At 56.4% G+C, this 11,567-nt stretch overlaps 3 protein-coding genes across 3 annotated transcripts; 2 read left to right on the top strand and 1 right to left on the bottom strand.

Moving 5' to 3' along the window:
* Positions 1-1,289: 1,289 nt before the first annotated feature.
* On the bottom strand, positions 1,290-2,816 carry EX895_004792 (uncharacterized protein; the record flags this gene model as incomplete). The annotated part of the gene is made up of 1 exon (XM_029885386.1): positions 1,290-2,816. The coding sequence occupies one exon, from the start codon at positions 2,814-2,816 to the stop codon at positions 1,290-1,292; it is 1,527 nt and encodes a 508-aa protein (XP_029737952.1).
* A 1,285-nt stretch (positions 2,817-4,101) lies between these two features.
* On the top strand, positions 4,102-6,453 carry EX895_004793 (uncharacterized protein; the record flags this gene model as incomplete). Its single annotated transcript, XM_029885387.1, has 1 exon — positions 4,102-6,453. The coding sequence occupies one exon, from the start codon at positions 4,102-4,104 to the stop codon at positions 6,451-6,453; it is 2,352 nt and encodes a 783-aa protein (XP_029737953.1).
* A 3,376-nt stretch (positions 6,454-9,829) lies between these two features.
* On the top strand, positions 9,830-11,443 carry EX895_004794 (uncharacterized protein; the record flags this gene model as incomplete). The annotated part of the gene is made up of 1 exon (XM_029885388.1): positions 9,830-11,443. The coding sequence occupies one exon, from the start codon at positions 9,830-9,832 to the stop codon at positions 11,441-11,443; it is 1,614 nt and encodes a 537-aa protein (XP_029737954.1).
* Positions 11,444-11,567: the final 124 nt, after the last annotated feature.

An 11,567-nucleotide genomic window follows, 5' to 3' on the forward strand; every position in this document is an offset into this window, starting at 1 on the left:
GCGTTCCCGAGAGGAGAGTTGCGGCCGTCGATGTGGGTGAGTTGAGATATAGCCACCGTCGCGGTGATTAAGAGTATACGGTACCACACGCGTCCCCGGACGAGAAACCTAGTTGATATTCGAATCGCCGAACGGATGAAGTCGGTGCTTGGAGGATGAGGGTAGGAAGCGTGCGTGTCACCAAGGTTGTGAGAAGAAGGGCGGAGCGTGAGCGTGTGAAACGTGGATAATGATGAGGGAAGAGACCGGATAGAAGAGATAGAAGACGAAAGCAAGAAAGTAGGCGAGAGACCAACGCCTGAAAGATCGTCGGTGCCACAAGACACCTTGAGCGGCGACAAAAGTGGTGATTGAAAGGCGTCGTCGGGAAAGAAAGTAGAAGCGGCGGCGGAGATGCAGCAACCGCAGAGAAATTGCGAATTGACAGAACGCAGCCAAGCAGCAAAGCAGACAGGCAGACAAGCAGACAAGCGGCCAAACGACAATAGGCCAAGAAAGACACGCGAACGGGCAACTGCGGCCAGGAAAGCTGGGGTATTTCCTGCTTTCGTCGCACGCGGCAGCCAGCCTATTCATTTTGAAAGGGAAGCGGCCGCACACCTTTCGCCAGAACGTCACAAAAATAGAAGCAGAGGGCGGGATAGGGCGCGAAAAACCGAAAAAGAAGAAGAACACGAACAGGAAAAGTCGGGCCAAAAGAGGCGGGTGGCCAGACCAAGTCGGTAGCACAGCTGTGATTCGCCGGTTGCGCATCTGTCAAAACTGGCCTGGCGTCTTACGCGAGACGTTCGCAAGGAAACCCTCCGTCTTGTACCTTTTCGTGTGATCCGGGTTTCGTCGTCGTTGTCCTTTGCGTTGATCGAATGTGTTGTGGTCGCACCTCGCACCCGTCTAAAAGCTTGCACAAAGAGTTCGCCAGTGGTCCAGATAAGGCTGGCGAGGTGTGTCATACCGGCTTATCATTCGCTCAATCCGTTTTGGCAGTAAGCCAAGCTGCCTGGCTCCTTGCACTCTTTTTAGCAGAATCTAGCTCGCTAGCTGGACTCAAAGAACGGCGACCTGTGTCAATGCTCTTCGCCACTTGGTCGCTTGGTAGACACTATGGCCTAGAACACTACTCAAAGTCTATGACCAACCACTCGCAGTGCAGATATTCAAAAAGAAAGAGAAAGCCTTGCATGGTTTTACGACAGGAACGAGCCGTCGATCTATACAGTACATGCCATCGCCACATGAAGAATCATAGCGAAGCAAAGGGAGGTTGTTGTTCGCGACGGTGGACCTCAGACTCAGAAGTGGATGGCTTTGGAGTAGGAGGCCATGGCAGCCTCCTTGAAGGCTTCCGAGAGCGTGGGGTGGGCGTGGCAGGTTCGGGCAATGTCCTCTGCCGAGGCCTGGTATTCGATGGCGAGCACCGCCGAGGCGATCATCTCACCGGCGTTGGGGCCGATGATGTGCACACCGAGCACCTTGTCGGTCTCCTTCTCGACAAGGAACTTGACGGTACCCTCGGCGTCGGCGTTGGTCTTGGCTCGCGAGTTGGCCAGGAAAGGGAACTTGCCGACCTTGTACTCGACGCCTTCCTTCTTGAGCTCCTCCTCGTTCTTGCCCACCCAAGCCACCTCGGGGTGCGTGTAGACGACGGCGGGGATAGCGGCGTAGTTGACATGGCCGTGACCAGACTTGATGATCTCGACGGCGGCGATGCCCTCCTCCTCAGCCTTGTGCGCAAGCATGGGACCGAAGGTGACGTCACCGATGCACTTGACGCCCTTGCAGGTGGTGTTGTACTGGTCGTCGACGATGATGCGTCCCCGCTCGTCCTTCTCGATTCCTACCGCCTCGAGGTTGAGGCCGCTGGTAACGGGTCGTCGGCCGATGGCAACGAGGACAACATCGGCGTCGAGCTGCGTCTTGTCGCCGGACTTGGCGTCCTCGACGTTGAGGAAGACCTTGCCATCCTTCTTCTCGGCGTCGATGACCTTGGTGCCGAGGCGGAACTTGAGGCCCTGCTTCTCGAGCGTCTTCTTGAACGACTTGGCGATCTCGCCGTCAATGCCGGCACCGCCGACGGTGGAGAGGAACTCGACAACCTCGACCTTAGCACCGAGACGGCTCCAGACACTGCCCATCTCGAGGCCGATGACACCAGCGCCGATGACGATCATCTTCTCGGGCACCTTTTGGAGCTCGAGCGCACCGGTGGACGAGACGATCTGCTTCTCATCGATCTCAATGCCGGGAAAAGGAGTGACCTCGGAACCGGTGGCGATGATGATGTTCTTGGCTTCGACCTCGGTCTCGCCGCCATCGTTGAGAGCGACCTTGACGGTGGTAGGGCTGCTGAAGCTACCAGCACCCTTGAGGTAGTCGACCTTGTTCTTCTTGAAGAGGCCCTCGATACCCTTGGTGAGGCCGGTGACGGCGCTCGACTTGGCCTTGAGCATGGTCTCGAGGTTGAGCGAGATGGAGCCGACGTCAATACCACGGTTCTTGAAATCGTGCTGAGCCTGGTGGTAGAGGTGCGAGTTGTTGAGCATGGCCTTGGAGGGAATGCAGCCGACATTGAGGCAGGTGCCTCCGAGCGAGCCACGCTTCTCGACGCAGGCCGTCTTGAGGCCGAGCTGAGCAGCCTTGATGGCGGCGACATAGCCGCCGGGACCGCCGCCGATGACGACGACATCGTAAGGGTCAGCGCCGGTGGCGAGGCCACGGCTCTGGACACGGGGCAGCGCCGAGACGACGCGCGGGAGCGTCGAGGCCTGGAAAGCCCGCGCGGGAGCGGCCGACGATCGGGACAAAAGACCAGAGATCATTCTGCTGTGAGAAGGTAGGAGGATAACGAAATCTCCGAGCGATAAGCGGGAGACAGGGTAGAAGTGATGGTGGTGACGGAGATGGAGTTGGAGATGGATAGAATGCAACCACACAACGCCGGCCAATTTGCGAAGAAGCTTTGGAGATCAGAGCAATTTATAAAACACGCACGAACAGAGCCAACTCAACTTGGCTCGGGTGGCACGGCCAGTCCGAGATGGAAAACGGCAACGACGCTGAACTGAGCCCGATTCAGTTCAACGAAAGTAGCGCGCTGCAACCTCATTTTCTTCAAAACCGACGGTAATAATCGATTTTCTTCGGATCGCGTCAGACAAGTCAGGAGGCCTTGAACTCGAGCCCTGTACAAGGGTGCAATCAAGGAAAGGTCCAGAAGGCCAAAAACACACGCCCAACAATTTCCCTACGCTATAAGAAAGAGAGGGAGGCACGGCCGTTGTATCCGAATCCGACAAAAGCCCAGAGAAAGAGAAGACAGACAGGGCGAGGCCACCTCAGTCGCTGGAGCTCAGACCTTGCCTGTCCCACATGCTCGCGGATATCTACTCGTAAGGCACGGAAATATCCGCTGCCCTCGCGCCGCCCCGCTGATGAACTGGAACTGCCGTTGTTGCCTAACGTGTCATGGTCTTCATCGGTCGATGTTCGCCGACCTATCCTTGATCGGGAATCGCGATCCGCGAATCATTTTTTTGCCCCTCGCCTCAGCCGATTGGCCTCTTGCAGCCGCGGGTGACATGAAAGAAGACGCTCCGCGCACTCGGTCGATGCACGTCAACTTCTCCACATTGACATTTTGGCGACGGCAGGGCGCTGCGTATTCAGCAGCACTTCAATCTTCCACCAGACGATTTACGAACTAGCTTATGTGACGCCTCCGCCTTCCACTCGTCCATTCGCTTTAGCTGTCAACCGTCTCCTGTCGGTCGTCCAGGAAAGGGAACGGCGCCCGCAGACTGCGACCATTCTTTATAGCACCTCGACCAACCGCTTTGACGACGTAGTGATCTAGCGATCCCAGCCTTGACCCAGCAGGCTCCCTGCATTGCTTATGGACGAGTGAAGGACTCGGTTGGTGCTGCTGATCCCAGCTTCTGAGGTCGCAGCCCGGGGTCTTGGAACACCCGATACGGATCACGATCCGTCTCAGCGACGCTCAGCACCTAAAGTACGAAATACCTTCCGAATGACGTCTCCGTCATGGATCGCGGCGGGCTGAACGACCCTCGGCCGCCAGAAGACGCTGCTCTCACATTCAGTGGCATGGAGCAGCTACCGCACGAGGTCCTCCTCGATATCTTTGCTTATCTGGACGTCGCTTCCTTAGCGCACCTGGCCGCCACCAGTTCCCGGATCCGCCGAGTCGCCCTGCAAGACACCCTTTGGAAGCCCCTCATTTCACACGCCATCCACTCATTAAGCCCTCCTGTGAATGGACCTCATATCCATCCACTCGAGTCTGCGCTTCCTCTCTGGCATCCTGACTTCGGCTTGCAAGCCGACGTCATTCATCCGCCCTCCTGGCCGACCCCGAATGAGTACATCGGCCAAGCATCGTCGGTCGATGCACTCGACGGCCAAAGCGAAGTAGAGCTAGAGCACTTCCAGGGCGCCACATCTTTGCATCAAGTCTACACCTCCTTCGTAAGGGCAGCAGAACCTCTGCTAGGATGGTGGGCATCGGACGTGCCATTCTACGGCATGGCCATCCGCATCGTCCTCGACATGGATTTCAGCTACGAGATCGACGACATTGGCGCAGCGCCCACTGCCGAATTCTCTTCGAGCAGTGCGGCCCCTCGTCACGCTGCCAGTGACAATGCAAAGACTTACTCGCCCTCTATCGTCTGCCAGCGTGTCTATCTCACCAACCGTCTTCAGGGACTCGACAGTGACATGCAGCGATGGTCCGAAGTTACCGGCTTTCCAATGCCTAGTAACTCGGCCGTCATCGGCCAAGGCACCATCCTTCGGCGCAGTTTGACCCAAATTCGCACCGACTTGTGCGAGCCTGGTATTCGCACTGAAAATCTTTGGCATTTCAGCTGGGACGACGCACGGCGTGGTGACAGCATGCCGGATAACGTTGCCTCGCCCTCGCCGACGTCAACATCATCATCTTCTTCAGCATCGACCCCAACCAAGATGGAAAGCCAAGCGGAACCGGCGAATGGCATTCGTGCGCACATCTCCAGCCAATCCTGGCTCCGCAGCCTGGACCCCCAAGATGGATCAATGAGGTCACGCAGACGAGTCCGCGGCGGCATACCTCCCAGAGATGACGACGAGGACGACTCGGATGCCTTTGAAGCCGCAGCCGAGGAAATCGACCGAGTCTTACGACAAGTTGCGGAAGCACCGGCTTTCTTCAACTTTGGCTTCGATCTTGAGGAGGATGGTCCAGTGCCGAATCGACTGCGTCACCTCTTGGTGGGACCTCACAGAGACCATTTACAGCATCTGGCCCGGACGGTCCCTGGTGCAGCAACGATGCGCCCCGACGACCCTGTAGAGGAGAACAGGGTGCAAGTCTTATCAAGTGCCTGGCAACCGTACCTCGACGCGGATGAGCGCAATGCCGCCTTTGCACAGCCCCCCTCCGCTGTGATGCCGCTTCCTCCTGCCATCTTCCCTCCGCCTGCGCTACTTCCTGCCATCCGTTCGCCGCCGTGGAGCCGCCTGGGAAAGGTTCAGATCGGCATGTCAAATATATGGGATGCTATGTCGGCCGATCGAAGGTGGCTGATCGAAGGAGAAAAGCTGACCATTGACTCTCTCACCATGACCCCACCGCCGCCGTATCGACCCTGGCCAATTCAAGCTCATGCGCTCGAAAGCGGTCCGCGCTTTTTTCCGATCTGCAACCCTGGTCGCACTTCGGCTCAGCATAAGCCGTCCGTTCAGCGACCACAAAGGTCTCCTGAGACTGCGATTTCGGGATCGCTGCGTTCGTGCTCGTCCGAGGCGAACGGCACATCCACAGGAGCGACGTCGGATCGAGTCGTGTATCAGCACATCACACCTCCACCCCAGCACGATCCGGCACACGCCGATTTCGATTGGAATGCGGTAGAGGGCCTGTACAGCATGACGTACGGCCCGCACGGCATTGAGCTCCTCTACATCCGTGCGCGAGAGCTCACCTCGCTCGACTTTGAGCCTGACGACCGACTACCTGCTTGGCCTGCGGAACCGCTTCTGTCGAGCGACGACATGTACGAGCAGACACGCATTAGCCGGCGCAGTGCCGCCCGCGTTGGCGCCCGTGTGCTTGAGGCCGTCAAAGTGCTCGGCGACCCCAACATTCCGCGCGGGCAGGTTACATGGCGTGCCTTTATCGATGACCCCGGCAGAAGTGCGGTGGCGTGGCGCCCGCCTCCCGAAGGGTTCCGCAGGCACACGCCATGGCCACTGCGTCCGCCGCATGCAGTAAGCGGTCAAGATGAGAGATCGCCGGGTCTCGTGCTGCCTGCACATGGCCGGGTGGCTGGCGACGGGTTTGTTGGTGCAGGGTGGGCGACTGCGCTGGCGTGCGTCTCTTCCATCGACGAAATCCAGATCTGGTGGCAGCCCATGTACAAGATCTCGATCGCCAAGAAGTTGATTGGCGTGTGATGGCGGTCGACTCTTCCAACAAGTTCGTGCAGCAATCCATTATGATTCTCGTGGGCTCTGGCATTGAAAGGCGTTCACTTGTGAGATGAATGGGCTTCCCGGATGACATGGACAACAATTTGTCGATAAACGCTTGTACCATCGAGGATGTGCAAATTCAAAACAGCGAAGACGAGGCCGAGAAGGACGGCTTACGTGTAGCATCCAAGAACAAGGAAGGCCTGAGGACCAAGGAGCATGTGATGTCGCCGGCCGAGAGGATGGCATACCTGTCTAGGTCGTCATCGATGATCTACTTGTCGTTGATCAGCAGACGCACTTCCTCAGCGCAGCTGCGCCTGTGGGTCCTCTCTCGCTTACAGGGCCCGAACGTGCCGCCTCTTCGTGAGTAGATTCCACCAGCGTGGTTCCAATACAATGTGCACGTGCCTGCGTACCTGTCGTGCCAATGCCATTGTCGGCAAGAAAGCCAATACTGCCCGGCAGAAGGGCGTGCTGCACAAGCACTGCCACGGCCCAATCTGTCAGCTTGAACGTTACCCCGCGAATAGCGAATTGACGCCACTGTCGAAACCGACGGTAATAGGCAAAGTTCTGCCGCCTCTAGCGTAGAGGGAAAAGCACCAGTAGAACGAAAAGGATCGTGCTCCCGTGGACCGAACATGAGATTGGCCAGCGTCTAAGAAGGTCGTGCACTCCCGGAAACATCTGTACCCCGCACTGCCTTCTCCTGACGTTGCCGGTCATGCAGGATGCAAAGTGGTCCCACAGTACCGTACAGTACAGCACTGCACAGTTCAGTAGTGTGCACCGGAAGGAAGCGTCGACCCGCACGATGACTCATTGCCAGACGGTGATGTCGAAGTGGCGCCTACGATCGAATGAACAGTTGCTACCCTTGGAGATTCGGGTTTACGACTCGTTTCTTCGGCTCAGAAGGTCTTGACGGTCCTGGAGTGACAGAATGAGGTCAGCGACCCATCGGGACGAGGCAGTCGTTCTGGTAATCGGGTGCTCGTTCTCGATCGGGAACGCGCTTCGGACGGACAAGACGGCTTCGACGCTCTTGCCGCCGACCCCTCCCCAAAAAGCGCTGGTTATCTCTTACCTTACCCGCTCGTCCCAACTCAATTGATCCACACCTCGTTCGACGGCTCCACAAACCTCACTTGGATGCAGACGTCATGCACGGAGCCCTTATCAGTCGACATGCCCGGCGCGCGCATATCTACCCCACTGCGGGGTAGATACGAGAGGGGGTAACGCTTCCTCGGCAAATTGCCGTAGCTTTATCTCGATTGTGCGAACCAGCGAAGCAGGCGGTTGAACTTCGATCCGCCCCAGGCTGCGTTCAGGTGCCGTCGATGCGATCTTGCAAATGAGCCCGATGAGACTTCAACGGCCAGGAGGCTGAGCAAAAAAAGTGGCAGCGGCCGGAACAACCTTCGAGTTGCGCTGAGCGGTGAAAGATCTCCTGCGCCTTTGTGATCCTTTGGCCGGTCTATTTCCGAAAACTGGGCTGCTTTTTGTGTATGTCAAAAATTTGCCAATTCAAGTTCCGCTTGTCCAATTAGGACGTCTTGGCAAACAGGCTTCTGACCGTCGGAGTAACGATGCCGCCCAATTTGCCGCGAAGCACTCTTTGTTCGCTTCTTCTCTTTCGCTTCGAGATGCAGAACGAAAACTTGGTGCTAATGTTTGGCCGCCAGTGCTCGGACGGAGCCTCCGACAGCGCTTCGTGACGTTCATTTCGAGGTTGGTGTGCGTCGGTGGCATTTGAGCATTGAAGGGCACGTTGCGTCTTGCTCTGTCTTTGTGTGTTGTGGCCCAGTGGATTGCATGAGCTCACCCAGCGTGTGTCTTGGTCTTCCTCATTGTGTTCCGAGCATCCAATGAAATGAGAAAGTGGCAGCGCTTCGCATGAACGAGAGACGGCCCGTCTTTGTTACTGGTGACCAATCGAAACTCACTGTACATACAGTACTTTTTGGTTTTACTATTTTTTAACATGCCAAGCGTGCCGTTGCCTCTTCGCAAATTCAAACTCGAAGCTTCAAGCGAAGCAGAGGACGACAAACCCGTTTTCCTTAGCTGGAAGAGCGCCCACCATGATAAGGAGAACATGAGTTGATCCTTGCCCTTACCTTCCCACTAGAGTAGTGTCAACAGAATGCGACAGCAGAACCAGGAAGGAGGCGCGTTGGTAGGGCAGTGAGAGGTTTAGAGAACTGATTTTCGAGCTGCATGAGACTGCCGTGCCGCTCTTTGTTTTGTTTCCTAGGAAGCGAGCTAAGAGCAGCTGACGTTGCCTCCCATGAATTCCTTCGCTTCTGCGCTTTGCCGAGCCTCAAATTGTCGGAAATTTCCCGAACAAGAACAACGATGCCGGAAGAGGCGACCGTCCTTCTGGGCTTATACGGCGCAGCAGTGGGACTGGCGTTGACCCGAAGGAGGAAGCTCAAGATCAAGGCGCAGCAGTGGGATTGGTGTTGACCCGAAGGAGGAAGCTCAAGATCTAGGTCTCGCACATCAGGAGGGACAGCTTATGAGCGTGGGGCTGAAGGTGGGTTCAGAAGATCTCACCAGGTCATGTGAGGCCACTTTCACCGGGATTCGCAGTCGCTATTCGAAGAGGCGCTGAAGGAGCGAATCAACGAGCGGAAACGCCTCGGAGAGGCTCTCTCTCCTGCAATACTTTCCAGCCTAGCGCGAGCTGCTCTCCGTCGATGCCAAGTCCATGTGGGAGAAGAGGCTGCAGACCCTTTTTTCCCTCTCTCTCTCTTTCTCTCTCTCTCTTTCTCGTGTGTAAGACAACGCGAGCCGACTTCAGTCTGGCTGGTCACCAGCGTATGCTACCGAGATAAGAGATTTGTCAGAGGGTGAGCGCAATTCGATTTCCGTTTGTCTGCTGCGTCTCGTGTGGTGGGAGGAGTCACGAGGGTCGCTAAAGCCTATCACTGCCACGCCCCCTTGAGCTCTTGACGCATCTGTCCGCTTTTTGCTTCTTCCCACCTCTGGACCCCCGCTCCTTGAACGTTTTTGTCTTCGGACCCTCTTTCTTATTTACCATCACATCCTTCGTCATCTGTTTCCTTCCCAGTCATCACACCGCAGTGCCTCGTCTGCTCCAGACTCTAAATCCGACGGACGCCGACTAAAGTCACAATCCGCACCAGCTTCATCTACTTAAAGCTCGAAGGCTGCAATTGGACCTCTGTCGGACCTTCCGAAGATCTCTCTCAAAGTTCAAACACCTCACAAGTGGTGGGGCAACATAAGCTCTCGGATCTTCAGACGCTTCATCTGCTCTTTCCGCACTTGAACCTCATACCTGCAACGATCATCCAAGCAGACGTGTCGGCCAGCTTCCTTCGACATGACCACATCCAGTCAAGAATCGCCTGCTCACCGGAGCAGCAATAGCGTTGCCACCTCCAACGCTGCTTCGCCTCCTCACAACGCCACACTGACGCAAAGAAGCGATTCACCACCACCAGAGAGGAAAGCCGAATCATCTCGCCCAGTCGGGAGTTCCTTCCTTTTCCCATCTGGAGAGCGTGCCAAGTCGTGGCAAGAGGTCTACCTCTTCGAGCTGCTCGGCGAGCGTGGCGCTCAGATGCATGAGACTTCCGAAAAGGGTCAGAATGTGCAGGTCAGCGACATCGAGGAGGTCACCAAGGCACAAGAGCAGCAGCAGCGCGCTCACGACCACGCCGCCATCCCCAAGACGCTCGGATGGAAGGGAGCCTTCTTCAATCAGGTCGCCTACGCTATCGCTCTCGGAATCCTCAGCATCCCCAAGGTAGCGGTCTCGCTCGGCGTCGTTCCATTCATCCTGCTCACCTTCTTGTTCGCCTACATCTGCTTCTACACTGGCAACCAGTACTGGAAGCTCAAGATGCGTTTCCCGGGCTTGCACAATCTTCAAGATGCTGGCTACCTCATGTTTGGGCCTTGGGGAGGACGATTCCTGGGTATCTCCCAGCTGATCTTTTCCATTTTCCTGCAGGGGAACCATGTCTTGCTCGGCGGGCAGGCGTTCTACATTCTTGGGTGGCACTCGTGTGCAATTGTGCTTGCCTTTGTCTTTGCCGTCATTTCCTTCGTCTTTACGCTCCCGCGCTCGTACAAGCTCTTCTCGATCGCGGCCTTCGTGTCGTTCAGCTCGATTCTAGTCGTCGTCTTCTTTGCCATGATCACCAGCGGTGTCACCGGTCCGCAAAACGCGCCCGCCAACGCGCCTCCCCTCAAAGTGGTGGCCTTTGGTCCCGCCCCCGGTGTCAAGGTCGACTTCCTCACCGGCTTTCTCTACGTGCTGAACCTCTTTATCAGCTTCGGTGCCATTCCTAGCTATATGCCAATCATCTCGGAGATGCGCAAGCCCACCGACTTCCGCAAGAGTCTGTTCGTGCTGGTTGCCGTTCAGCTGGTTCTCTACCTGATTGTCGGTGGAGTCATTTATCACAACCTCGGTCAGTACACGACTTCGCCAAGTCTCAACAGCCTGTCTTTCACTATGAGTAAGATCGCCTACGGTCTGGCGCTTCCCACCATCCTCATTGCTGGGTGCGAAAGTGGACAGGTCGCCAACAAACATCTCTACCTGATCGTTTTCCGCTCGCGCCCTCAGCATATCCACAATTCCACCACGACGGGCTGGATCGTCTGGGTTCTCATCAACGCTGTCACTTGGGTACTCGCTTTCATCCTTGCAGAGCTCATTCCTTTCTTTAGCTCATTCCTCGGTCTGGAGGCTGCGTTGTTCTGGTCGATGTTCACCGGTCTCAGTGCTGTAATGTGGTTGTACCTCAACCAAGGACGATGGGTCGAGTCGTGGCGCAAGATGGTGGGTCTTTCGATTGCATTGCTCATCCTGGCTATCTCGGCCGTCATCTGTGTAGCAGGAGTATGGGCCAGTGCCATCTCCATTCGTGACTCTTACAGCTCGGGCGCCGTGGGCAGCCCCTTCTCGTGCAGCTCTGCATCGTAGATGGACTCTCGGTAGCATTTTCGTTCACTGGAAGCCTGATCCTTTTTCTTCGCCTTTGCGTATCCTTCCAAGGTTTATGCTTGTCTCATGACCTGTATCAATAGTCACTTGCATTGCATTGAAC

The sequence above is a fragment of the Sporisorium graminicola genome, chromosome SGRAM_5 (assembly GCF_005498985.1).
Source record: "Sporisorium graminicola strain CBS 10092 chromosome SGRAM_5, whole genome shotgun sequence".
Classification (NCBI taxonomy): Eukaryota; Fungi; Basidiomycota; class Ustilaginomycetes; order Ustilaginales; family Ustilaginaceae; genus Sporisorium; species Sporisorium graminicola.